The following is a 25,171-nucleotide window of genomic DNA, read 5'->3' on the forward strand; positions in this document are numbered from 1 at the left end:
GGCATGTTACGGTTTTACAATAAGGGCATGTTACGGTTTTACAATAAGGGCATGTTACTGTAATACAATAAGACATGTTACTGTATTACAATAAGGGCATGTTACGGTATTACAATAAGGGCATGTTACTATATTACAATAAGGGCATGTTACTGTATTACAATAAGGGCATGTTACTGTATTACAATAAGGGCATGTTACGGTTTTACAATAAGGGCATGTTACGGTTTTACAATAAGGGCATGTTACGGTTTTACAATAAGGGCATGTTACTGTATTACAATAAGACATGGGCATGTTACTGTATTACAATAAGGGCATGTTACTGTATTACAATAAGGGCATGTTACGGTATTACAATAAGGGCATGTTACTGTGTTACAATAAGGGCATGTTACTGTGTTACAATAAGACACAGCATGTTACGGTATTACAATAAAACACGGGCATGTTACTGTATTACAATAAGGGGATGTTACGGTATTACAATATGGGCATGTTACTGTATTACAATAAGACATGTTACGGTATTACAATAAGGGCATGTTACTGTATTACAATAAGACATGTTACGGTATTACAATAAGGGCATGTTACTGTATTACAGTAAGACATGGGCATGTTACTGTATTACAGTAAGACACAGCATGTTATGGTATTACAATAAGACACGGGCATGTTATTGTATTACAATAAGACACAGGCATGTTACTGTATTACAGTAAGATGTGGGCATGTTACTGTATTACAATAAGGCACAGGTATGTTACGGAATTACAATATGACATGTTACGGTATTACAATAAGACATGGACATGTTACTGTATTACAGTAAGACATGGGCATGTTACTGTATTACAATAAGACATGGGCATGTTACTGTATTACAATAAGACATGGGCATGTTACGGTATTACAATAAGACATGTTACGGTATTACAATAAGGGCATGTTACTGTATTACAGTAAGACATGGGCATGTTACTGTATTACAATAAGACATGGGCATGTTACGGTATTACAATAAGACATGTTACGGTATTACAATAAGGGCATGTTACTGTATTACAGTAAGACATGTTACTGTATTACAGTAAGACACAGGCTCACCTTAAATCAGTAGCTCTTGGCAGCAGCCTCTTCTTACCATTGAAGTATGGATGAAAGTCCTCTGTCTTCAGTCTGTGGGAATAGTCGATATAGCCAGAGATCTCCTGTCCAAGAGCGTTACGGTCCCTTATGAAAATAATAGACTGGAGGAGAGACAGGAGGAAACCGTGTGTAAATGATCCAATTAGGCACATTTGGCCCAATTTAACACAATAGATCTGGTCAGTCAGCTGTTAACAGGTTGTTGTTGTTAACAGGTTGTTGTTGTTAACAGGTTGTTGTTAACAGGTAGTTGTTGTTAACAGGTAGTTGTTGTTAACAGGTAGTTGTTGTTAACAGGTTGTTGTTGTTAACAGGTTGTTGTTGTTAACAGGTTGTTGTTGTTAACAGGTTGTTGTTAATAGGTTGTTGTTGTTAACAGGTTGTTGTTAACAGGTTGTTTTTAACAGGTTGTTGTTAACAGGTTGTTGTTAACAGGTTGTTGTTAACAGGTTGTTGTTAACAGGTTGTTGTTAACAGGTAGTTGTTGTTAACAGGTAGTTGTTGTTAACAGGTAGTTGTTGTTAACAGGTTGTTGTTGTTAACAGGTTGTTGTTGTTAACAGGTTGTTGTTAACAGGTAGTTGTTGTTAACAGGTTGTTGTTGTTAACAGGTTGTTGTTGTTAACAGGTTGTTGTTAATAGGTTGTTGTTGTTAACAGGTTGTTGTTAACAGGTTGTTTTTGTTAACAGGTTGTTGTTGTTAACAGGTTGTTGTTAACAGGTTGTTGTTAACAGGTAGTTGTTAACAGGTAGTTGTTAAGAGGTTGTTGTTGTTAACAGGTAGTTGTTGTCAACAGGTTGTTGTTAACAGGTTGTTGTTGTTAACAGGTTGTTGTTAACAGGTAGTTGTTGTTAACAGGTTGTTGTTGTTAACAGGTTGTTGTTGTTAACAGGTTGTTGTTAACAAGTAGTTGTTAACAGGTTGTTGTTGTTAACAGGTTGTTGTTGTTAACAGGTTGTTGTTAACAGGTTGTTGTTAACAGGTTGTTGTTGTTAACAGGTTGTTGTTGTTAACAGGTTGTTGTTGTTAACAGGTTGTTGTTAACAAGTTGTTGTTGTTAACAGGTTGTTGTTAACAGGTGGTTGTTGTTAAAAGGTAGTTGTTGTTAACAGGTTGTTGTTGTTAACAGGTTATTGTTGTTAACAAGTTGTTGTTGTTAACAGGTTGTTGTTAACAGGTTGTTGTTAACAGGTTGTTGTTGTTAACAGGTAGTTGTTGTTAACAGGTGGTTGTTGTTAAAAGGTAGTTGTTGTTAACAGGTTGTTGTTAACAGGTTATTGTTGTTAACAGGTAGTTGTTGTTAACAGGTAGTTGTTGTTAACAGGTTATTGTTGTTAACAGGTTGTTGTTGTTAACAGGTAGTTGTTAACAGGTTGTTGTTGTTAACAGGTTATTGTTGTTAACAGGTAGTTGGTGTTAACAGGTTGTTGTTGTTAACAGGTTGTTGTTAACAAGTTGTTGTTGTTAACAGGTTATTGTTGTTAACAGGTAGTTGTTAACAGGTTGTTGTTGTTAACAGGTAGTTGTTGTTAACAGGTTGTTGTTGTTAACAGGTAGTTGTTGTTAACAGGTTGTTGTTAACAGGTAGTTGTTAACAGGTTGTTGTTGTTAACAGGTTATTGTTGTTAACAGGTAGTTGGTGTTAACAGGTTGTTGTTAACATGTTGTTGTTGTTAACAGGTAGTTGTTGTTAACAGGTTGTTGTTGTTAACAGGTTGTTGTTAACAGGTTGTTGTTAACAGGTAGTTGTTAACAGGTTGTTGTTGTTAACAGGTTGTTGTTAACAGGTAGTTGTTGTTAACAGGTTGTTGTTGTTAACAGGTAGTTGTTAACAGGTTGTTGTTGTTAACAGGTTGTTGTTAACAGGTAGTTGTTGTTAACAGGTTGTTGTTGTTAACAGGTTGTTGTTGTTAACAGGTTGTTGTTAACAGGTAGTTGTTAACAGGTTGTTGTTGTTAACAGGTTGTTGCTAATAAGGATCAGCACCAATTTCCTCCTAAAATGACAAACCCAAATCTAACCACCTGTAGCTCAGGACCTGAAGCAAGGATATGCATATTCTTGGTACCATTTGAAAGGAAACACTTTGAAGTTTGTGGAAATGTGAAATGAATGTAGGAGAATAAAACACATTAGATCTGATAAAAGATAATACAAAGAAAAAAACAAGTTATTTTGTATTTTGTTTGTACCATCATCTTTGAAATGCAAGAGAAAGGCCATAATGTATTATTCCAGCCCAGGTGCAATTTAGATTTTGTCCACTAGATGGCAGCAGTGTATGTGCAAAGTTTTCGACTGATCCAAAGAACCATTGTATTTCTGTTCAAAATGTTGTATCAAGACTGCCCAAATGTGCCTAGTTTATTAATAACTTTTCAAGTTCATAACTGTGCACTTTCCTCAAACAATAGCATGGTATTCTTTCACAGTAATAGTTCATGTAAATTGGACAGTGCAGTTAGATGAACAAGGATTTAAGCTTTCTGCTAATATCAGATATGTCTATGTCCTGGGAAATGTTCTTGTTACTTATGTAACGGATGTGAAACGGCTAGCTTAGTTAGCGGTGGTGCGCGCTAAATAGCGTTTCAATCGGTGACGTCACTTGCTCTGAGACCTTGAAGTAGTTGTTCCCCTTGCTCTGCAAAGGCCGCGGCTTTTGTGGAGCGATGTGTAACGATGCTTCGAGGTTGTCAGTTGTTGATGTGTGCAGAGGGTTCCTGGTTCGCGCCCGGGTATGGACGAGGGGACGGTTTAAAGTTATACTGTTACACTTACAACCTCATGCTAATCACATTAGCCTACGTTAACTCAACCGTCCCGAAGAATTAGAGGTCGTGGTTAACGACAGGTCATTGTTAACAGGCAATGATCTTCTCATGTCCATTGGATGGTACAGATCATTTGTCTGCTTCCAATGTGTGTGTGTGTGTGTGTGTGTGTGTGTGTGTGTGTGTGTGTGTGCGTGCGTGCGTGCGTGCGTGCGTGTGTAAGAGTATCCAGGCTGAATAGCTCAGTGGCTGATATCACATTTGTATGACCTTAAGGACTGACTGGAGCCATCTGTAGATCCCCTTACTATATAGACACAGAGTGAGAGGAGAGGAGAGGAGAGGAGAGGAGAGGAGAGGAGAGGAGAGGAGAGGAGAGGAGAGGAGAGGACAGGACTGGACAGGACAGGACAGGAGAGGAGAGGAGAGGAGAGGAGAGGAGAGGAGAGGAGAGGAGAGGAGAGGAGAGGAGAGGAGAGAGGATAGGAGAGGAGAGGAGAGGACAGGAGAGGAGAGGAGAGGAGAGGAGAGGACATGACAGGACAGGAGAGGACTGGTCAGGACAGGACAGGACAGGAGAGGAGGGGATAGGACAGGATAGGAGAGGACAGGATAGGAGAGTCACGAACCCACTGTCCTGAAGAGGGAGGAGAACAAGTAGCCTTAAGGAACTGTCTTTTATCCCACGGCCGCACCGGGCAGGCCAACAGACAAGGGTGGGTTCTCTCTCCGCCTGGATTTTCCACTGACGCATGTAACTGAGGGGTGTACGTGGCTGTGTGTTCGTGTGTGTGAGACGTATGGCTGAGGTACCCACTCAGCAGATAACACTTGCACACACCCCTGCCAGTGCACCACTGTTCCCAGGAATGGGGACGGGTACAAGAGAGCCCTGCCGTGGTTTGGTGTCTGAGGGTGTCAACCTGCCTGTCCTCTCATCTCCTCTCCTCTCCTCTCTTGTCCTTTCCTCTCCTGTCCTCTCATCTCCTCTCCTGTCCTGTCCTTTCATCTCCTCTCTTGTCCTTTCCTGTCCACTCATCTCCTCTCCTGTCCTGTCATCTCCGCTCCTGTCCTCTCATCTCCTGTCCCCTCCTCTCCTGTCCTCTCCTGTCCTCTCATCTCCTGTTCTCTCCTGTCCTCTTCTGTCCTCTCCTCTCTTGTCCTTTCCTGTCTTTGTTACGGGTAGAGGAATCCCCCGCCATCACTAACAACTGTGTCAATTTGTCGGGTTAATGAAAACATGGCCTGGAGGACAGGAATGTTGAAGGTAAGAGTCCTGGTTTAGGTAAGGAACCCCAATTCCAACTTTTTAGGTTCCTCTGTATGTCCTGCATTAACTGAGTGGGAATTCCCTGTTCCTTAGTCTCCTCCCTTAGCCCCCACCCTAATCTAACCCACCTCTTTCTCTTTGCTCCCCCCCTCAATCTAACCCTCTCCCTTAGAGAGGGAGAAACTAGGGCAGAGGTTTGCTTATTTGACTTGGAGGTGACTGCACAGCAGAGCAGGTTGAATAGTGTAGAAGCAGTGGAGGGTGCTTACAGTAGGTGAGCAGAGCTGCTTCTCTCCAAGTTTGACTTCCTGACAGACAGGATGGGATCTGGCCTGGACCCTGGGTAGAATCCCTAACCATCCCACTAACCTGCTGTACATACAGCTAGACGGAACAACACAGATGTTGATCTGGTGACCTAATGTACATGTATCCTGTATGCATGAAAGCTTCATGAAACCACGTTGTTTCAGCATGTTGTTGTTTCAGCATGTTGTTGTTTCAGAATGTTGTTGTTTCAGGAATATTGTTGTTTCAGCATGTTGTTGTTTCAGCATATTGTTGTTTCAGCATGTTGTTGTTTCAGAATGTTGTTGTTTCAGGAATATTGTTGTTTCAGCATGTTGTTGTTTCAGAATATTGTTGTTTCAGCATGTTGTTGTTTCAGCATGTTGTTTCAGCATGTTGTTGTTTCAGCATGTTGTTGTTTCAGCATGTTGTTGTTTCAGCATGTTGTTGTTTCAGAATGTTGTTGTTTCAGGAATATTGTTGTTTCAGCATGTTGTTGTTTCAGAATATTGTTGTTTCAGCATGTTGTTGTTTCAGCATGTTGTTGTTTACGCATGTTGTTTCAGCATGTTGTTGTTTCAGCATGTTGTTGTTTCAGGAATATTGTTGTTTCAGCATGTTGTTGTTTCAGGAATATTGTTGTTTCAGCATGTTGTTGTTTCAGAATATTGTTGTTTCAGCATGTTGTTGTTTACGCATGTTGTTTCAGCATGTTGTTGTTTCAGCATGTTGTTGTTTCAGGAATATTGTTGTTTCAGCATGTTGTTGTTTCAGAATATTGTTGTTTCAGCATGTTGTTGTTTACGCATGTTGTTTCAGCATGTTGTTGTTTACGCATGTTGTTGTTTCAGGAATATTGTTGTTTCAGCATGTTGTTGTTTCAGAATATTGTTGTTTCAGTATGTTGTTGTTTACGCATGTTGTTTCAGCATGTTGTTGTTTCAGCATGTTGTTGTTTCAGCATGTTGTTGTTTCAGCATGTTGTTGTTTCAGAATATTGTCTTTTCAGCATGTTGTTGTTTACGCATGTTGTTTCAGCTTGTTGTTGTTTCAGCATGTTGTTGTTTCTGTCAGAACATGGGGGTAGAGCAGCATGTCAGAACATGGGGGTAGAGCAGCATGTCAGAACATGGGGGTAGAGCAGCATGTCAGAACATGGGGGTAGAGCAGCATGTCAGAACATGGGGGTAGAGCAGCATGTCAGAACATGGGGGTAGAGCAGCATGTCAGAACATGGGGGTAGAGCAGCATGTCAGAGCATGGGGGTAGAGCAGCATGTCAGAACATGGGGGTAGAGCAGCATGTCAGAACATGGGGGTAGAGCAGCATGTCAGAACAAGGGGGTAGAGCAGCATGTCAGAACAAGGGGGTAGAGCAGCATGTCAGAACATGGGGGTAGTGCAGCATGTCAGAACATGGGGGTAGAGCAGCATGTCAGAACCATGGGGTAGAGCAGCATGTCAGAACAAGGGGGTAGAGCAGCATGTCAGAACAAGGGGGTAGAGCAGCATGTCAGAACAAGGGGGTAGAGCAGCATGTCAGGACATGGGGGTAGAGCAGCATGTCAGAAATCAAATCAAATCAAATTTTATTTGTCACATACACATGGTTAGCAGATGTTAATGCGAGTGTAGCGAAATGCTTGTGAACATGGGGGTAGAGCAGCATGTCAGAACATGGGGGTAGAGCAGCATGTCAGAACAAGGGGGTAGAGCAGCATGTCAGAACAAGGGGGTAGAGCAGCATGTCAGGACATGGGGGTAGAGCAGCATGTCAGAAATCAAATCAAATCAAATTTTATTTGTCACATACACATGGTTAGCAGATGTTAATGCGAGTGTAGCGAAATGCTTGTGAACATGGGGGTAGAGCAGCATGTCAGAACATGGGGGTAGAGCAGCATGTCAGAACAAGGGGGTAGAGCAGCATGTCAGGACATGGGGGTAGAGCAGCATGTCAGAAATCAAATCAAATCAAATTTTATTTGTCACATACACATGGTTAGCAGATGTTAATGCGAGTGTAGCGAAATGCTTGTGAACATGGGGCTATAGCAGCATGTCAGAACATGGGGGTAGAGCAGCATGTCAGAACATGGGGGTAGAGCAGCATGTCAGAACATGGGGCTATAGCAGCATGTCAGAACATGGGGGTAGAGCAGCATGTCAGAACATGGGGCTATAGCAGCATGTCAGAACATGGGGGTAGAGCAGCAGGAATACAGCTAAGATGTTTGGACTGTGATGTCGTTATGATGCCCTGACCTGTGTAAGCTCCTTCTGTTTGGACTGACTAACGGACTCTTCCCACCCTTCCCCTTCTCACAGATACCCTGGTGAAGGCTACATGCCCAGATGCACTGCTTTTAGTATTTTCAAAGTAAAGTTCCATTGTCCTCTAAGAGTTGCTCACACAAACACTGGGCAGTTTCCCTTTACTATATTCCTACTTACAGTACACAGTGTGTTTTCTCCATAAATTTCTACGCATTATCTAAACATTATTTTTTTTATTTAAGTCGTATGGCCCAGCACTGTGGCTTCCTGCCATCCAGGACCTCTATACCAGGCGGTGCCAGAGGAAGGCCCTAAAAACAGCTTCTACCCTCAAGCCATAAGACTCCTGAACATTTAATCAAATTGCTACCCAGACGATTTGCAATGCCCCCCCCCCCCCCCCCCCCCCCCCTCAGGTCTTGTTTTTATCATCATGGTCTTAACAGGCCTGATTGTCACGACTTCTGCCGAAGTCAGCCCCTCTCCTTGTTCGGGCGGAGTTCGGCGATCGACGTCACCGGCTTTCCAGCCATCACCACTTCAGTTCTCATATATCCATTTGTCTTGTTTCCATACACACCAGGTGTTCATATATCCATTTGTCTTGTTTCCATACACACCTGGTCTTCATATATCCATTTGTCTTGTTTACATACACACCTGGTTTTCATATATCCATTTGTATTGTCTTGTTTCCATACACACCTGGTGTTCATATATCCATTTGTCTTGTTTCCATACACACCTGGTGTTCATATATCCATTTGTCTTGTTTCCATACACACCTGGTTTTCATTTATCCATTTGTCTTGTTTCCATACACACCTGGTTTTCATATATCCATTTGTCTTGTCTTGTTTCCATACACACCTGGTTTTCATATATCCATTTGTCTCATCTTGTTTCCATACACACCTGGTGTTCATATATCCATTTGTCTTGTTTCCATACACACCTGGTGTTCATATATCCATTTGTCTTGTTTCCATACACACCTGGTTTTCATATATCCATTTGTCTTGTTTCCATACACACCTGGTCTTCATATATCCATTTGTCTTGTTTACATACACACCTGGTTTTCATATATCCATTTGTCTTGTCTTGTTTCCATACACACCTGGTGTTCATATATCCATTTGTCTTGTTTCCATACACACCTGGTCTTCATATATCCATTTGTCTTGTTTCCATACACACCTGGTTTTCAAATATCCATTTGTCTCGTCTTGTTTCCATACACACCTGGTGTTCATATATCCATTTGTCTTGTTTCCATACACACCTGGTCTTCATATATCCATTTGTCTTGTTTCCATACACACCTGGTCTTCATATATCCATTTGTCTTGTTTCCATACACACCTGGTTTTCATTTCCCCAATCAAGCTACTTGTATTTAACCCGCTGTTTCCCATCATGTTTTGTGTGTAATTGTTTTCATGTTATGTGGTTAGTTTACGCGCTTTACAAAAATAAAAGTGCGCCTGTTCTTTATATCTGCTCTCCTGCACCTGATCTCCAATACACCATCCTGACTTCACCTCCATTACACCATCCTGACTTCACCTCCATTACACCATCCTGACTCCACCCCCATTACAACATCCTGACTCCACCTCCATTACGCCATCCTGACTTCACCTCCAATACACCATCCTGACTTCACCTCCATTACACCATCCTGACTTCACCTCCATTACACCATCCTGACTCCACCCCCATTACAACATCCTGACTCCACCTCCATTACACCATCCTGACTCCACCTCCATTACACCATCCTGACTCCACCTCCAATACACCATCCTGACTCTAATACACCATCCTGACTTCACCTCCATTACACAATCCTGACTCCACCTCCAATACACCATCCTGACTCCACCTCTAATACACCATCCTGACTCCACCTCCAATACACCATCCTGACTCCACCTCCAATACACCATCCTGACTCCACCTCCATTACACCATCCTGACTCCACCTCCATTACACCATCCTGACTCCACCTCCAATACACCATCCTGACTCAACCTCCAATACACCATCCTGACTTCACCTCCATTACACCATCCTGACTTCACCTCCATTACACCATCCTGACTCCACCTCCATTACACCATCCTGACTTCACTCGATTACATCATCCTGACTTCACCTCCATTACACCATCCTGACTCCACCCCCATTACAACATCCTGACTCCACCTCCATTACACCATACTGACTCCACCTCCATTACACCATCCTGACTCCACATCCATTACACCATCCTGACTTCACCTCCATTACACCATCCTGACTCCACCTCCAATACACCATCCTGACTTCACCTCCATTACACCATCCTGACTCCACCTCCAATACACCATCCTGACTTCACCTCCATTACACCATCCTGACTCCACCTCTAATAAACCATCCTGACTTCACCTCCATTACACCATCCTGACTCCACCTCCAATACACCATCCTGACTTCACCTCTATTACACCATCCTGACTCCACCTCCAATACACCATCCTGACTTCACCTCCATTACACCTTCCAGACTCCAACTCCAATACACCATCCTGACTTCACCTCCATTACACCATCCTGACTCCACCTCCAATATACCATCCTGACTCCACCTCCATTACACCATCCTGACTCCACCTCCATTACACTATCCTGACTCCACCTCCAATACACCATCCTGACTTCACCTCCATTACACCATCCTGACTCCACCTCCATTACACCATCCTGACTTCACCTCCATTACACCATCCTGACTTCAACTCCATTACACCATCCTGACTCCACCTCCATTACACCATCCTGACTCCACCTCCATTACACCATCCTGACTTCACCTCCATTACACCATCCTGACTTCAACTCCATTACACCATCCTGACTCCACCTCCATTACACCATCCTGACTCCACCTCCATTACACCATCCTGACTCCACCTCCAATACACCATCCTAACTCCACCTCCAATACACCATCCTGACTCCATCTCCAATACACCATCCTGACTCCACCTCCAATACGCCATCCTGACTCTATACACCATCCTGACTCCACCTCCAATACACCATCCTGACTACACCTCTAATAAACCATCCTGACTCCACCTCCATTACACCATCCTGACTCCACCTCCATTACACTATCCTGACTCCACCTCCAATACACCATCCTGACTTCACCTCCATTACACCATCCTGGCTCCACCTCCAATACACCATCCTGACTCTAATACACCATCCTGACTCCACCTCTAATACACCATCCTGACTTCACCTCCATTACACCATCCTGACTCCACCTCCAATACACCATCCTGACTACACATCTAATACACCATCCTGACTCCACCTCTAATACACCATCCTGACTCCACCTCTAATACACCATCCTGACTTCACCTCCATTACACCATCCTGACTCCACCTCTAATACACCATCCTGACTCCACCTCCATTACACCATCCTGACTTCACCTCCATTACACCATCCTGACTCCACCTCCATGACACCATCCTGACTCCACCTCCATTACACCATCCTGACTCCACCTCCAATACACCATCCTGACTCCACCTCCAATACACCATCCTGACTCCATCTCCAATACACCATCCTGACTCCACCTCCAATACACCATCCTGACTCTATACACCATCCTGACTCCACTTCCAATACACCATCCTGACTACACCTCTAATAAACCATCCTGACACCACCTCCATTACACCATCCTGACTCCACCTCCATTACACTATCCTGACTCCACCTCCATTACACCATCCTGGCTCCACCTCCAATACACCATCCTGACTCTAATACACCATCCTGACTCCACCTCTAATACACCATCCTGACTTCACCTCCATTACACCATCCTGACTCCACCTCCAATACACCATCCTGACTACACATCTAATACACCATCCTGACTCCACCTCTAATACACCATCCTGACTTCACCTCCATTACACCATCCTGACTCCACCTCTAATACACCATCCTGACTCCACCTCCATTACACCATCCTGACTTCACCTCCATTACACCATCCTGACTCCACCTCTAATACACCATCCTGACTCCACCTCTAATACACCATCCTGACTTCACCTCCATTACACCATCCTGACTCCACCTCCAATACACCATCCTGACTTCACCTCCGTTACACCATCCTGACTTCACCTCCAATACACCATCCTGACTTCACCTCCAATACACCATCCTGACTCCACCTCCATTACACCATCCTGACTCCACCTCCAATACACCATCCTAACTCCACCTCCATTACACCATCCTGACTTCACCTCCATTACACCATCCTGACTTCACCTCCATTACACCATCCTGACTCCAATACACCATCCTGACTTCACCTCCAATACACCATCCTGACTCCACCTCCATTACACCATCCTGACTCCACCTCCAATACACCATCCTGACTCCAACTCCATTACACCATCCTGACTTCACCTCCATTACACCATCCTGACTTCACCTCCAATACACCATCCTGACTCCAAGTCCATTACACCATCCTGACTCCAATACACCATCCTGATTTCACCTCCATTACACCATCCTGACTCCACCTCCAATACACCATCCTGACTTCACCTCCGTTACAAAATCCTGACTTCACCTCCAATACACCATCCTGACTTCACCTCCAATACACCATTCTGACTTCACCTCCAATACACCATCCTGACTTCACCTCCATTACACCATCCTGACTTCACCTCCATTACACCATCCTGACTCCACCCCCATTACAACATCCTGACTCCACCTCCATTACACCATCCTGACTCCACCTCCATTACACCATCCTGACTCCACCTCCAATACACCATCCTGACTCTAATACACCATCCTGACTTCACCTCCATTACACAATCCTGACTCCACCTCCAATACACCATCCTGACTTCACCTCCATTACACCATCCTGACTCCACCTCTAATACACCATCCTGACTCCACCTCCAATACACCATCCTGACTCCACCTCCAATACATCATCCTGACTCCACCTCCATTACACCATCCTGACTCCACCTCCATTACACCATCCTGACTCCACCTCCAATACACCATCCTGACTCAACCTCCAATACACCATCCTGACTTCACCTCCATTACACCATCCTGACTTCACCTCCATTACACCATCCTGACTCCACCTCCATTACACCATCCTGACTTCACCCCATTACATCATCCTGACTTCACCTCCATTACACCATCCTGACTCCACCCCCATTACAACATCCTGACTCCACCTCCATTACACCATCCTGACTCCACCTCCATTACACCATCCTGACTCCACATCCATTACACCATCCTGACTTCACCTCCAATACACCATCCTGACTTCACCTCCATTACACCATCCTGACTCTAATACACCATCCTGACTTCACCTCCATTACACCATCCTGACTCCACCTCCAATACACGATCCTGACTTCACCTCCATTACACCATCCTGACTCCACCTCTAATAAACCATCCTGACTTCACCTCCATTACACCATCCTGACTCCACCTCCAATACACCATCCTGACTTCACCTCTATTACACCATCCTGACTCCACCTCCAATACACCATCCTGACTTCACCTCCATTACACCTTCCAGACTCCAACTCCAATACACCATCCTGACTTCACCTCCATTACACCATCCTGACTCCACCTCCAATATACCATCCTGACTCCACCTCCATTACACCATCCTGACTCCACCTCCATTACACTATCCTGACTCCACCTCCAATACACCATCCTGACTTCACCTCCATTACACCATCCTGACTCCACCTCCATTACACCATCCTGACTTCACCTCCATTACACCATCCTGACTTCAACTCCATTACACCATCCTGACTCCACCTCCATTACACCATCCTGACTCCACCTCCATTACACCATCCTGACTTCACCTCCATTACACCATCCTGACTTCAACTCCATTACACCATCCTGACTCCACCTCCATTACACCATCCTGACTCCACCTCCATTACACCATCCTGACTCCACCTCCAATACACCATCCTGACTCCACCTCCAATACACCATCCTGACTCCATCTCCAATACACCATCCTGACTCCACCTCCAATACGCCATCATGACTCTATACACCATCCTGACTCCACCTCCAATACACCATCCTGACTACACCTCTAATAAACCATCCTAACTCCACCTCCATTACACCATCCTGACTCCACCTCCATTACACTATCCTGACTCCACCTCCAATACACCATCCTGACTTCACCTCCATTACACCATCCTGGCTCCACCTCCAATACACCATCCTGACTCTAATACACCATCCTGACTCCACCTCTAATACACCATCCTGACTTCACCTCCATTACACCATCCTGACTCCACCTCCAATACACCATCCTGACTACACATCTAATACACCATCCTGACTCCACCTCTAATACACCATCCTGACTCCACCTCTAATACACCATCCTGACTTCACCTCCATTACACCATCCTGACTCCACCTCTAATACACCATCCTGACTCCACCTCCATTACACCATCCTGACTTCACCTCCATTACACCATCCTGACTCCACCTCCATTACACCATCCTGACTCCACCTCCATTACACCATCCTGACTCCACCTCCAATACAGCATCCTGACTCCACCTCCAATACACCATCCTGACTCCATCTCCAATACACCATCCTGACTCCACCTCCAATACACCATCCTGACTCTATACACCATCCTGACTCCACCTCCAATACACCATCCTGACTACACCTCTAATAAACCATCCTGACTCCACCTCCATTACACCATCCTGACTCCACCTCCATTACACTATCCTGACTCCACCTCCAATACACCATCCTGACTTCACCTCCATTACACCATCCTGGCTCCACCTCCAATACACCATCCTGACTCTAATACACCATCCTGACTCCACCTCTAATACACCATCCTGACTTCACCTCAATTACACCATCCTGACTCCACCTCCAATACACCATCCTGACTACACATCTAATACACCATCCTGACTCCACCTCTAATACACCATCCTGACTCCACCTCTAATACACCATCCTGACTTCACCTCCATTACACCATCCTGACTCCACCTCTAATACACCATCCTGACTCCACCTCCATTACACCATCCTGACTTCACCTCCATTACACCATCCTGACTCCACCTCTAATACACCATCCTGACTCCACCTCTAATACACCATCCTGACTTCACCTCCATTACACCATCCTGACTCCACCTCCAATACACCATCCTGACTTCACCTCCGTTACACCATCCTGACTTCACCTCCAATACACCATCCTGACTTCACCTCCAATACACCATCCTGACTCCACCTCCATTACACCATCCTGACTCCACCTCCAATACACCATCCTAACTCCACCTCCATTACACCATCCTGACTTCACCTCCATTACACCATCCTGACTTCACCTCCATTACACCATCCTGACTCCAATACACCATCCTGACTTCACCTCCAATACACCATCCTGACTCCACCTCCATTACACCATCCTGACTCCACATCCATTACACCATCCTGACTTCACCTCCAATACACCATCCTGACTCCACCTCCATTACACCATCCTGACTCTAATACACCATCCTGACTTCACCTCCATTACACCATCCTGACTCCACCTCCAATACACGATCCTGACTTCACCTCCATTACACCATCCTGACTCCACCTCCAATACACCATCCTGACTTCACCTCCATTACACCATCCTGACTCCACCTCTAATAAACCATCCTGACTTCACCTCCATTACACCATCCTGACTCCACCTCCAATACACCATCCTGACTTCACCTCTATTACACCATCCTGACTCCACCTCCAATACACCATCCTGACTTCACCTCCATTACACCTTCCAGACTCCAACTCCAATACACCATCCTGACTTCACCTCCATTACACCATCCTGACTCCACCTCCAATATACCATCCTGACTCCACCTCCATTACACCATCCTGACTCCACCTCCATTACACTATCCTGACTCCACCTCCAATACACCATCCTGACTTCACCTCCATTACACCATCCTGACTCCACCTCCATTACACCATCCTGACTTCACCTCCATTACACCATCCTGACTTCAACTCCATTACACCATCCTGACTCCACCTCCATTACACCATCCTGACTCCACCTCCATTACACCATCCTGACTTCACCTCCATTACACCATCCTGACTTCAACTCCATTACACCATCCTGACTCCACCTCCATTACACCATCCTGACTCCACCTCCATTACACCATCCTGACTCCACCTCCAATACACCATCCTGACTCCACCTCCAATACACCATCCTGACTCCATCTCCAATACACCATCCTGACTCCACCTCCAATACGCCATCATGACTCTATACACCATCCTGACTCCACCTCCAATACACCATCCTGACTACACCTCTAATAAACCATCCTAACTCCACCTCCATTACACCATCCTGACTCCACCTCCATTACACTATCCTGACTCCACCTCCAATACACCATCCTGACTTCACCTCCATTACACCATCCTGGCTCCACCTCCAATACACCATCCTGACTCTAATACACCATCCTGACTCCACCTCTAATACACCATCCTGACTTCACCTCCATTACACCATCCTGACTCCACCTCCAATACACCATCCTGACTACACATCTAATACACCATCCTGACTCCACCTCTAATACACCATCCTGACTCCACCTCTAATACACCATCCTGACTTCACCTCCATTACACCATCCTGACTCCACCTCTAATACACCATCCTGACTCCACCTCCATTACACCATCCTGACTTCACCTCCATTACACCATCCTGACTCCACCTCCATTACACCATCCTGACTCCACCTCCATTACACCATCCTGACTCCACCTCCAATACAGCATCCTGACTCCACCTCCAATACACCATCCTGACTCCATCTCCAATACACCATCCTGACTCCACCTCCAATACACCATCCTGACTCTATACACCATCCTGACTCCACCTCCAATACACCATCCTGACTACACCTCTAATAAACCATCCTGACTCCACCTCCATTACACCATCCTGACTCCACCTCCATTACACTATCCTGACTCCACCTCCAATACACCATCCTGACTTCACCTCCATTACACCATCCTGGCTCCACCTCCAATACACCATCCTGACACTAATACACCATCCTGACTCCACCTCTAATACACCATCCTGACTTCACCTCAATTACACCATCCTGACTCCACCTCCAATACACCATCCTGACTACACATCTAATACACCATCCTGACTCCACCTCTAATACACCATCCTGACTCCACCTCTAATACACCATCCTGACTTCACCTCCATTACACCATCCTGACTCCACCTCTAATACACCATCCTGACTCCACCTCCATTACACCATCCTGACTCCACCTCCAATACACCATCCTGACTCCACCTCCAATACACCATCCTGACTCCATCTCCAATACACCATCCTGACTCCACCTCCATTACACCATCCTGACTCCACCTCCATTACACTATCCTGACTCCACCTCCAATACACCATCCTGACTTCACCTCCATTACACCATCCTGGCTCCACCTCCAATACACCATCCTGACTCTAATACACCATCCTGACTCCACCTCTAATACACCATCCTGACTTCACCTCCATTACACCATCCTGACTCCACCTCCAATACACCATCCTGACTACACATCTAATACACCATCCTGACTCCACCTCTAATACACCATCCTGACTCCACCTCTAATACACCATCCTGACTTCACCTCCATTACACCATCCTGACTCCACCTCTAATACACCATCCTGACTCCACCTCCATTACACCATCCTGACTTCACCTCCATTACACCATCCTGACTCCACCTCCATGACACCATCCTGACTCCACCTCCATTACACCATCCTGACTCCACCTCCAATACACCATCCTGACTCCACCTCCAATACACCATCCTGACTCCATCTCCAATACACCATCCTGACTCCACCTCCAATACACCATCCTGACTCTATACACCATCCTGACTCCACTTCCAATACACCATCCTGACTACACCTCTAATAAACCATCCTGACACCACCTCCATTACACCATCCTGACTCCACCTCCATTACACTATCCTGACTCCACCTCCATTACACCATCCTGGCTCCACCTCCAATACACCATCCTGACTCTAATACACCATCCTGACTCCACCTCTAATACACCATCCTGACTTCACCTCCATTACACCATCCTGACTCCACCTCCAATACACCATCCTGACTACACATCTAATACACCATCCTGACTCCACCTCTAATACACCATCCTGACTTCACCTCCATTACACCATCCTGACTCCACCTCTAATACACCATCCTGACTCCACCTCCATTACACCATCCTGACTTCACCTCCATTACACCATCCTGACTCCACCTCTAATACACCATCCTGACTCCACCTCTAATACACCATCCTGACTTCACCTCCATTACACCATCCTGACTCCACCTCCAATACACCATCCTGACTTCACCTCCGTTACACCATCCTGACTCCACCTCTAATACACCATCCTGACTCCACCTCTAATACACCATCCTGACTTCACCTCCATTACACCATCCTGACTCCACCTCCAATACACCATCCTGACTTCACCTCCGTTACACCATCCTGACTTCACCTCCAATACACCATCCTGACTTCACCTCCATTACACCATCCTGACTCCACCTCCAATACACCATCCTAACTCCACCTCCATTACACCATCCTGACTTCACCTCCATTACACCATCCTGACTTCACCTCCATTACACCATCCTGACTCCAATACACCATCCTGACTTCACCTCCAATACACCATCCTGACTCCACCTCCATTACACCATCCTGACTCCACCTCCAATACACCATCCTGACTCCAACTCCATTACACCATCCTGACTTCACCTCCATTACACCATCCTGACTTCACCTCCAATACACCATCCTGACTCCAAGTCCATTACACCATCCTGACTCCAATACACCATCCTGATTTCACCTCCATTACACCATCCTGACTCCACCTCCAATACACCATCCTGACTTCACCTCCGTTACAAAATCCTGACTTCACCTCCAATACACCATCCTGACTTCACCTCCAATACACCATTCTGACTTCACCTCCAATACACCATCCTGACTTCACCTCCATTACACCATCCTGACTTCACCTCCATTACACCATCCTGACTCCACCCCCATTACAACATCCTGACTCCACCTCCATTACACCATCCTGACTCCACCTCCATTACACCATCCTGACTCCACCTCCAATACACCATCCTGACTCTAATACACCATCCTGACTTCACCTCCATTACACAATCCTGACTCCACCTCCAATACACCATCCTGACTTCACCTCCATTACACCATCCTGACTCCACCTCTAATACACCATCCTGACTCCACCTCCAATACACCATCCTGACTCCACCTCCAATACATCATCCTGACTCCACCTCCATTACACCATCCTGACTCCACCTCCATTACACCATCCTGACTCCACCTCCAATACACCATCCTGACTCAACCTCCAATACACCATCCTGACTTCACCTCCATTACACCATCCTGACTTCACCTCCATTACACCATCCTGACTCCACCTCCATTACACCATCCTGACTTCACCCCATTACATCATCCTGACTTCACCTCCATTACACCATCCTGACTCCACCCCCATTACAACATCCTGACTCCACCTCCATTACACCATCCTGACTCCACCTCCATTACACCATCCTGACTCCACATCCATTACACCATCCTGACTTCACCTCCAATACACCATCCTGACTTCACCTCCATTACACCATCCTGACTCTAATACACCATCCTGACTTCACCTCCATTACACCATCCTGACTCCACCTCCAATACACGATCCTGACTTCACCTCCATTACACCATCCTGACTCCACCTCTAATAAACCATCCTGACTTCACCTCCATTACACCATCCTGACTCCACCTCCAATACACCATCCTGACTTCACCTCTATTACACCATCCTGACTCCACCTCCAATACACCATCCTGACTTCACCTCCATTACACCTTCCAGACTCCAACTCCAATACACCATCCTGACTTCACCTCCATTACACCATCCTGACTCCACCTCCAATATACCATCCTGACTCCACCTCCATTACACCATCCTGACTCCACCTCCATTACACTATCCTGACTCCACCTCCAATACACCATCCTGACTTCACCTCCATTACACCATCCTGACTCCACCTCCATTACACCATCCTGACTTCACCTCCATTACACCATCCTGACTTCAACTCCATTACACCATCCTGACTCCACCTCCATTACACCATCCTGACTCCACCTCCATTACACCATCCTGACTTCACCTCCATTACACCATCCTGACTTCAACTCCATTACACCATCCTGACTCCACCTCCATTACACCATCCTGACTCCACCTCCATTACACCATCCTGACTCCACCTCCAATACACCATCCTGACTCCACCTCCAATACACCATCCTGACTCCATCTCCAATACACCATCCTGACTCCACCTCCAATACGCCATCATGACTCTATACACCATCCTGACTCCACCTCCAATACACCATCCTGACTACACCTCTAATAAACCATCCTAACTCCACCTCCATTACACCATCCTGACTCCACCTCCATTACACTATCCTGACTCCACCTCCAATACACCATCCTGACTTCACCTCCATTACACCATCCTGGCTCCACCTCCAATACACCATCCTGACTCTAATACACCATCCTGACTCCACCTCTAATACACCATCCTGACTTCACCTCCATTACACCATCCTGACTCCACCTCCAATACACCATCCTGACTACACATCTAATACACCATCCTGACTCCACCTCTAATACACCATCCTGACTCCACCTCTAATACACCATCCTGACTTCACCTCCATTACACCATCCTGACTCCACCTCTAATACACCATCCTGACTCCACCTCCATTACACCATCCTGACTTCACCTCCATTACACCATCCTGACTCCACCTCCATTACACCATCCTGACTCCACCTCCATTACACCATCCTGACTCCACCTCCAATACAGCATCCTGACTCCACCTCCAATACACCATCCTGACTCCATCTCCAATACACCATCCTGACTCCACCTCCAATACACCATCCTGACTCTATACACCATCCTGACTCCACCTCCAATACACCATCCTGACTACACCTCTAATAAACCATCCTGACTCCACCTCCATTACACCATCCTGACTCCACCTCCATTACACTATCCTGACTCCACCTCCAATACACCATCCTGACTTCACCTCCATTACACCATCCTGGCTCCACCTCCAATACACCATCCTGACTCTAATACACCATCCTGACTCCACCTCTAATACACCATCCTGACTTCACCTCAATTACACCATCCTGACTCCACCTCCAATACACCATCCTGACTACACATCTAATACACCATCCTGACTCCACCTCTAATACACCATCCTGACTCCACCTCTAATACACCATCCTGACTTCACCTCCATTACACCATCCTGACTCCACCTCTAATACACCATCCTGACTCCACCTCCATTACACCATCCTGACTTCACCTCCATTACACCATCCTGACTCCACCTCTAATACACCATCCTGACTCCACCTCTAATACACCATCCTGACTTCACCTCCATTACACCATCCTGACTCCACCTCCAATACACCATCCTGACTTCACCTCCGTTACACCATCCTGACTTCACCTCCAATACACCATCCTGACTTCACCTCCAATACACCATCCTGACTCCACCTCCATTACACCATCCTGACTCCACCTCCAATACACCATCCTAACTCCACCTCCATTACACCATCCTGACTTCACCTCCATTACACCATCCTGACTTCACCTCCATTACACCATCCTGACTCCAATACACCATCCTGACTTCACCTCCAATACACCATCCTGACTCCACCTCCATTACACCATCCTGACTCCACATCCATTACACCATCCTGACTTCACCTCCAATACACCATCCTGACTCCACCTCCATTACACCATCCTGACTCTAATACACCATCCTGACTTCACCTCCATTACACCATCCTGACTCCACCTCCAATACACGATCCTGACTTCACCTCCATTACACCATCCTGACTCCACCTCCAATACACCATCCTGACTTCACCTCCATTACACCATCCTGACTCCACCTCTAATAAACCATCCTGACTTCACCTCCATTACACCATCCTGACTCCACCTCCAATACACCATCCTGACTTCACCTCTATTACACCATCCTGACTCCACCTCCAATACACCATCCTGACTTCACCTCCATTACACCTTCCAGACTCCAACTCCAATACACCATCCTGACTTCACCTCCATTACACCATCCTGACTCCACCTCCAATATACCATCCTGACTCCACCTCCATTACACCATCCTGACTCCACCTCCATTACACCATCCTGACTCCACCTCCATTACACCATCCTGACTCCACCTCCAATACACCATCCTGACTCCACCTCCAATACACCATCCTGACTCCATCTCCAATACACCATCCTGACTCCACCTCCAATACGCCATCATGACTCTATACACCATCCTGACTCCACCTCCAATACACCATCCTGACTACACCTCTAATAAACCATCCTAACTCCACCTCCATTACACCATCCTGACTCCACCTCCATTACACTATCCTGACTCCACCTCCAATACACCATCCTGACTTCACCTCCATTACACCATCCTGGCTCCACCTCCAATACACCATCCTGACTCTAATACACCATCCTGACTCCACCTCTAATACACCATCCTGACTTCACCTCCATTACACCATCCTGACTCCACCTCCAATACACCATCCTGACTACACATCTAATACACCATCCTGACTCCACCTCTAATACACCATCCTGACTCCACCTCTAATACACCATCCTGACTTCACCTCCATTACACCATCCTGACTCCACCTCTAATACACCATCCTGACTCCACCTCCATTACACCATCCTGACTTCACCTCCATTACACCATCCTGACTCCACCTCCATTACACCATCCTGACTCCACCTCCATTACACCATCCTGACTCCACCTCCAATACAGCATCCTGACTCCACCTCCAATACACCATCCTGACTCCATCTCCAATACACCATCCTGACTCCACCTCCAATACACCATCCTGACTCTATACACCATCCTGACTCCACCTCCAATACACCATCCTGACTACACCTCTAATAAACCATCCTGACTCCACCTCCATTACACCATCCTGACTCCACCTCCATTACACTATCCTGACTCCACCTCCAATACACCATCCTGACTTCACCTCCATTACACCATCCTGGCTCCACCTCCAATACACCATCCTGACACTAATACACCATCCTGACTCCACCTCTAATACACCATCCTGACTTCACCTCAATTACACCATCCTGACTCCACCTCCAATACACCATCCTGACTACACATCTAATACACCATCCTGACTCCACCTCTAATACACCATCCTGACTCCACCTCTAATACACCATCCTGACTTCACCTCCATTACACCATCCTGACTCCACCTCTAATACACCATCCTGACTCCACCTCCATTACACCATCCTGACTCCACCTCTAATACACCATCCTGACTCCACCTCTAATACACCATCCTGACTTCACCTCCATTACACCATCCTGACTCCACCTCCAATACACCATCCTGACTTCACCTCCGTTACACCATCCTGACTTCACCTCCAATACACCATCCTGACTTCACCTCCAATACACCATCCTGACTCCACCTCCATTACACCATCCTGACTCCACCTCCAATACACCATCCTAACTCCACCTCCATTACACCATCCTGATTTCACCTCCATTACACCATCCTGACTTCACCTCCATTACACCATCCTGACTCCAATACACCATCCTGACTTCACCTCCAATACACCATCCTGACTCCACCTCCATTACACCATCCTGACTCCACCTCCAATACACCATCCTGACTCCAACTCCATTACACCATCCTGACTTCACCTCCAATACACCATCCTGACTCCACCTCCATTACACCATCCTGACTCCAATACACCATCCTGATTTCACGTCCATTACACCATCCTGACTCCACCTCCAATACACCATCCTGACTTCACCTCCGTTACACCATCCTGACTTCACCTCCAATACACCATCCTGACTTCACCTCCAATACACCATCCTGACTCCACCTCCATTACACCATCCTGACTCCAACTCCAATACACCATCCTGACTCCACCTCCATTACACCATCCTGACTTCACCTCCATTACACCATCCTGACTTCACCTCCATTACACCATCCTGACTCCAATACACCATCCTGACTTCACCTCCAATACACCATCCTGACTCCACCTCCATTACACCATCCTGACTCCACCTCCAATACACCATCCTGACTCCACCTCCATTACACCATCCTGAAAATTATTCAGGCCCTTTACTTTCAGTGCAGCAAACTCTCTCCAGAAGTTCAGTGAGGATCTCTGAATGATCCAATGTTGACCTAAATGACTAATGATGATAAATACAATCCACCTGTGTGTAATCAAGTCTCCGTATAAATGCACCTGCACTGTGATAGTCTCAGAGGCCCGTTAAAAGCGCAGAGAGCATCATGAAGAACAAGGAACACACCAGGCAGGTCCGAGATACTGTTGTGAAGAAGTTTAAAGCCGGATTTGGATACAAAAAGATTTCCCAAGCTTTAAACATCCCAAGGAGCACTGTGCAAGCGATAATATTGAAATGGAAGGAGTATCAGACCACTGCAAATCTACCAAGACCTGGCCGTCCCTCTAAACTTTCAGCTCATACAAGGAGAAGACTGATCAGAGATGCAGCCAAGAGGCCCATGATCATTCTGGATGAACTGCAGAGATCTACAGCTGAGGTGGGAGACTGTCCATAGGACAACAATCAGTTGTATATTGCACAAATCTGGCCTTTATGGAAGAGTGGCAAGAAGAAAGCCATTTCTTAAAGATACCCATAAAAAGTGTTGTCTAAAGTTTGCCACAAGCCACCTGGGACACACACCAAACATGTGGAAGAAGGTGCTCTGGTCAGATGAAACCAAAATTGAACTTTTTGGC

The 25,171-nt window shown here is 46.1% G+C and overlaps 1 protein-coding gene across 4 annotated transcripts in view; it reads right to left on the bottom strand.

The window, feature by feature from the left end:
- Positions 1-25,171, bottom strand: part of cfap299 (cilia and flagella associated protein 299) — a 279,169-nt gene that overhangs the window by 39,540 nt on the left and 214,458 nt on the right. For 2 of the 4 annotated variants that reach the window (XM_090236841.1, XM_090236842.1), the window contains exon 4: positions 1,111-1,253. The exons of 1 other annotated variant lie outside the window; for it this stretch is intronic. In XM_090236841.1, coding sequence (XP_090092967.1) covers positions 1,111-1,253 — 143 coding nt within the window. The remainder of the gene's footprint in view (positions 1-1,110; positions 1,254-25,171) is intronic. One more of the 4 variants, XR_016496473.1, reaches the window with a different exon arrangement.

The sequence above is a fragment of the Oncorhynchus mykiss genome, chromosome 6, assembly GCF_057628025.1.
Source record: "Oncorhynchus mykiss isolate SJ-2025 chromosome 6, ASM5762802v1, whole genome shotgun sequence".
In the NCBI taxonomy this organism is placed as follows: Eukaryota; Metazoa; Chordata; class Actinopteri; order Salmoniformes; family Salmonidae; genus Oncorhynchus; species Oncorhynchus mykiss.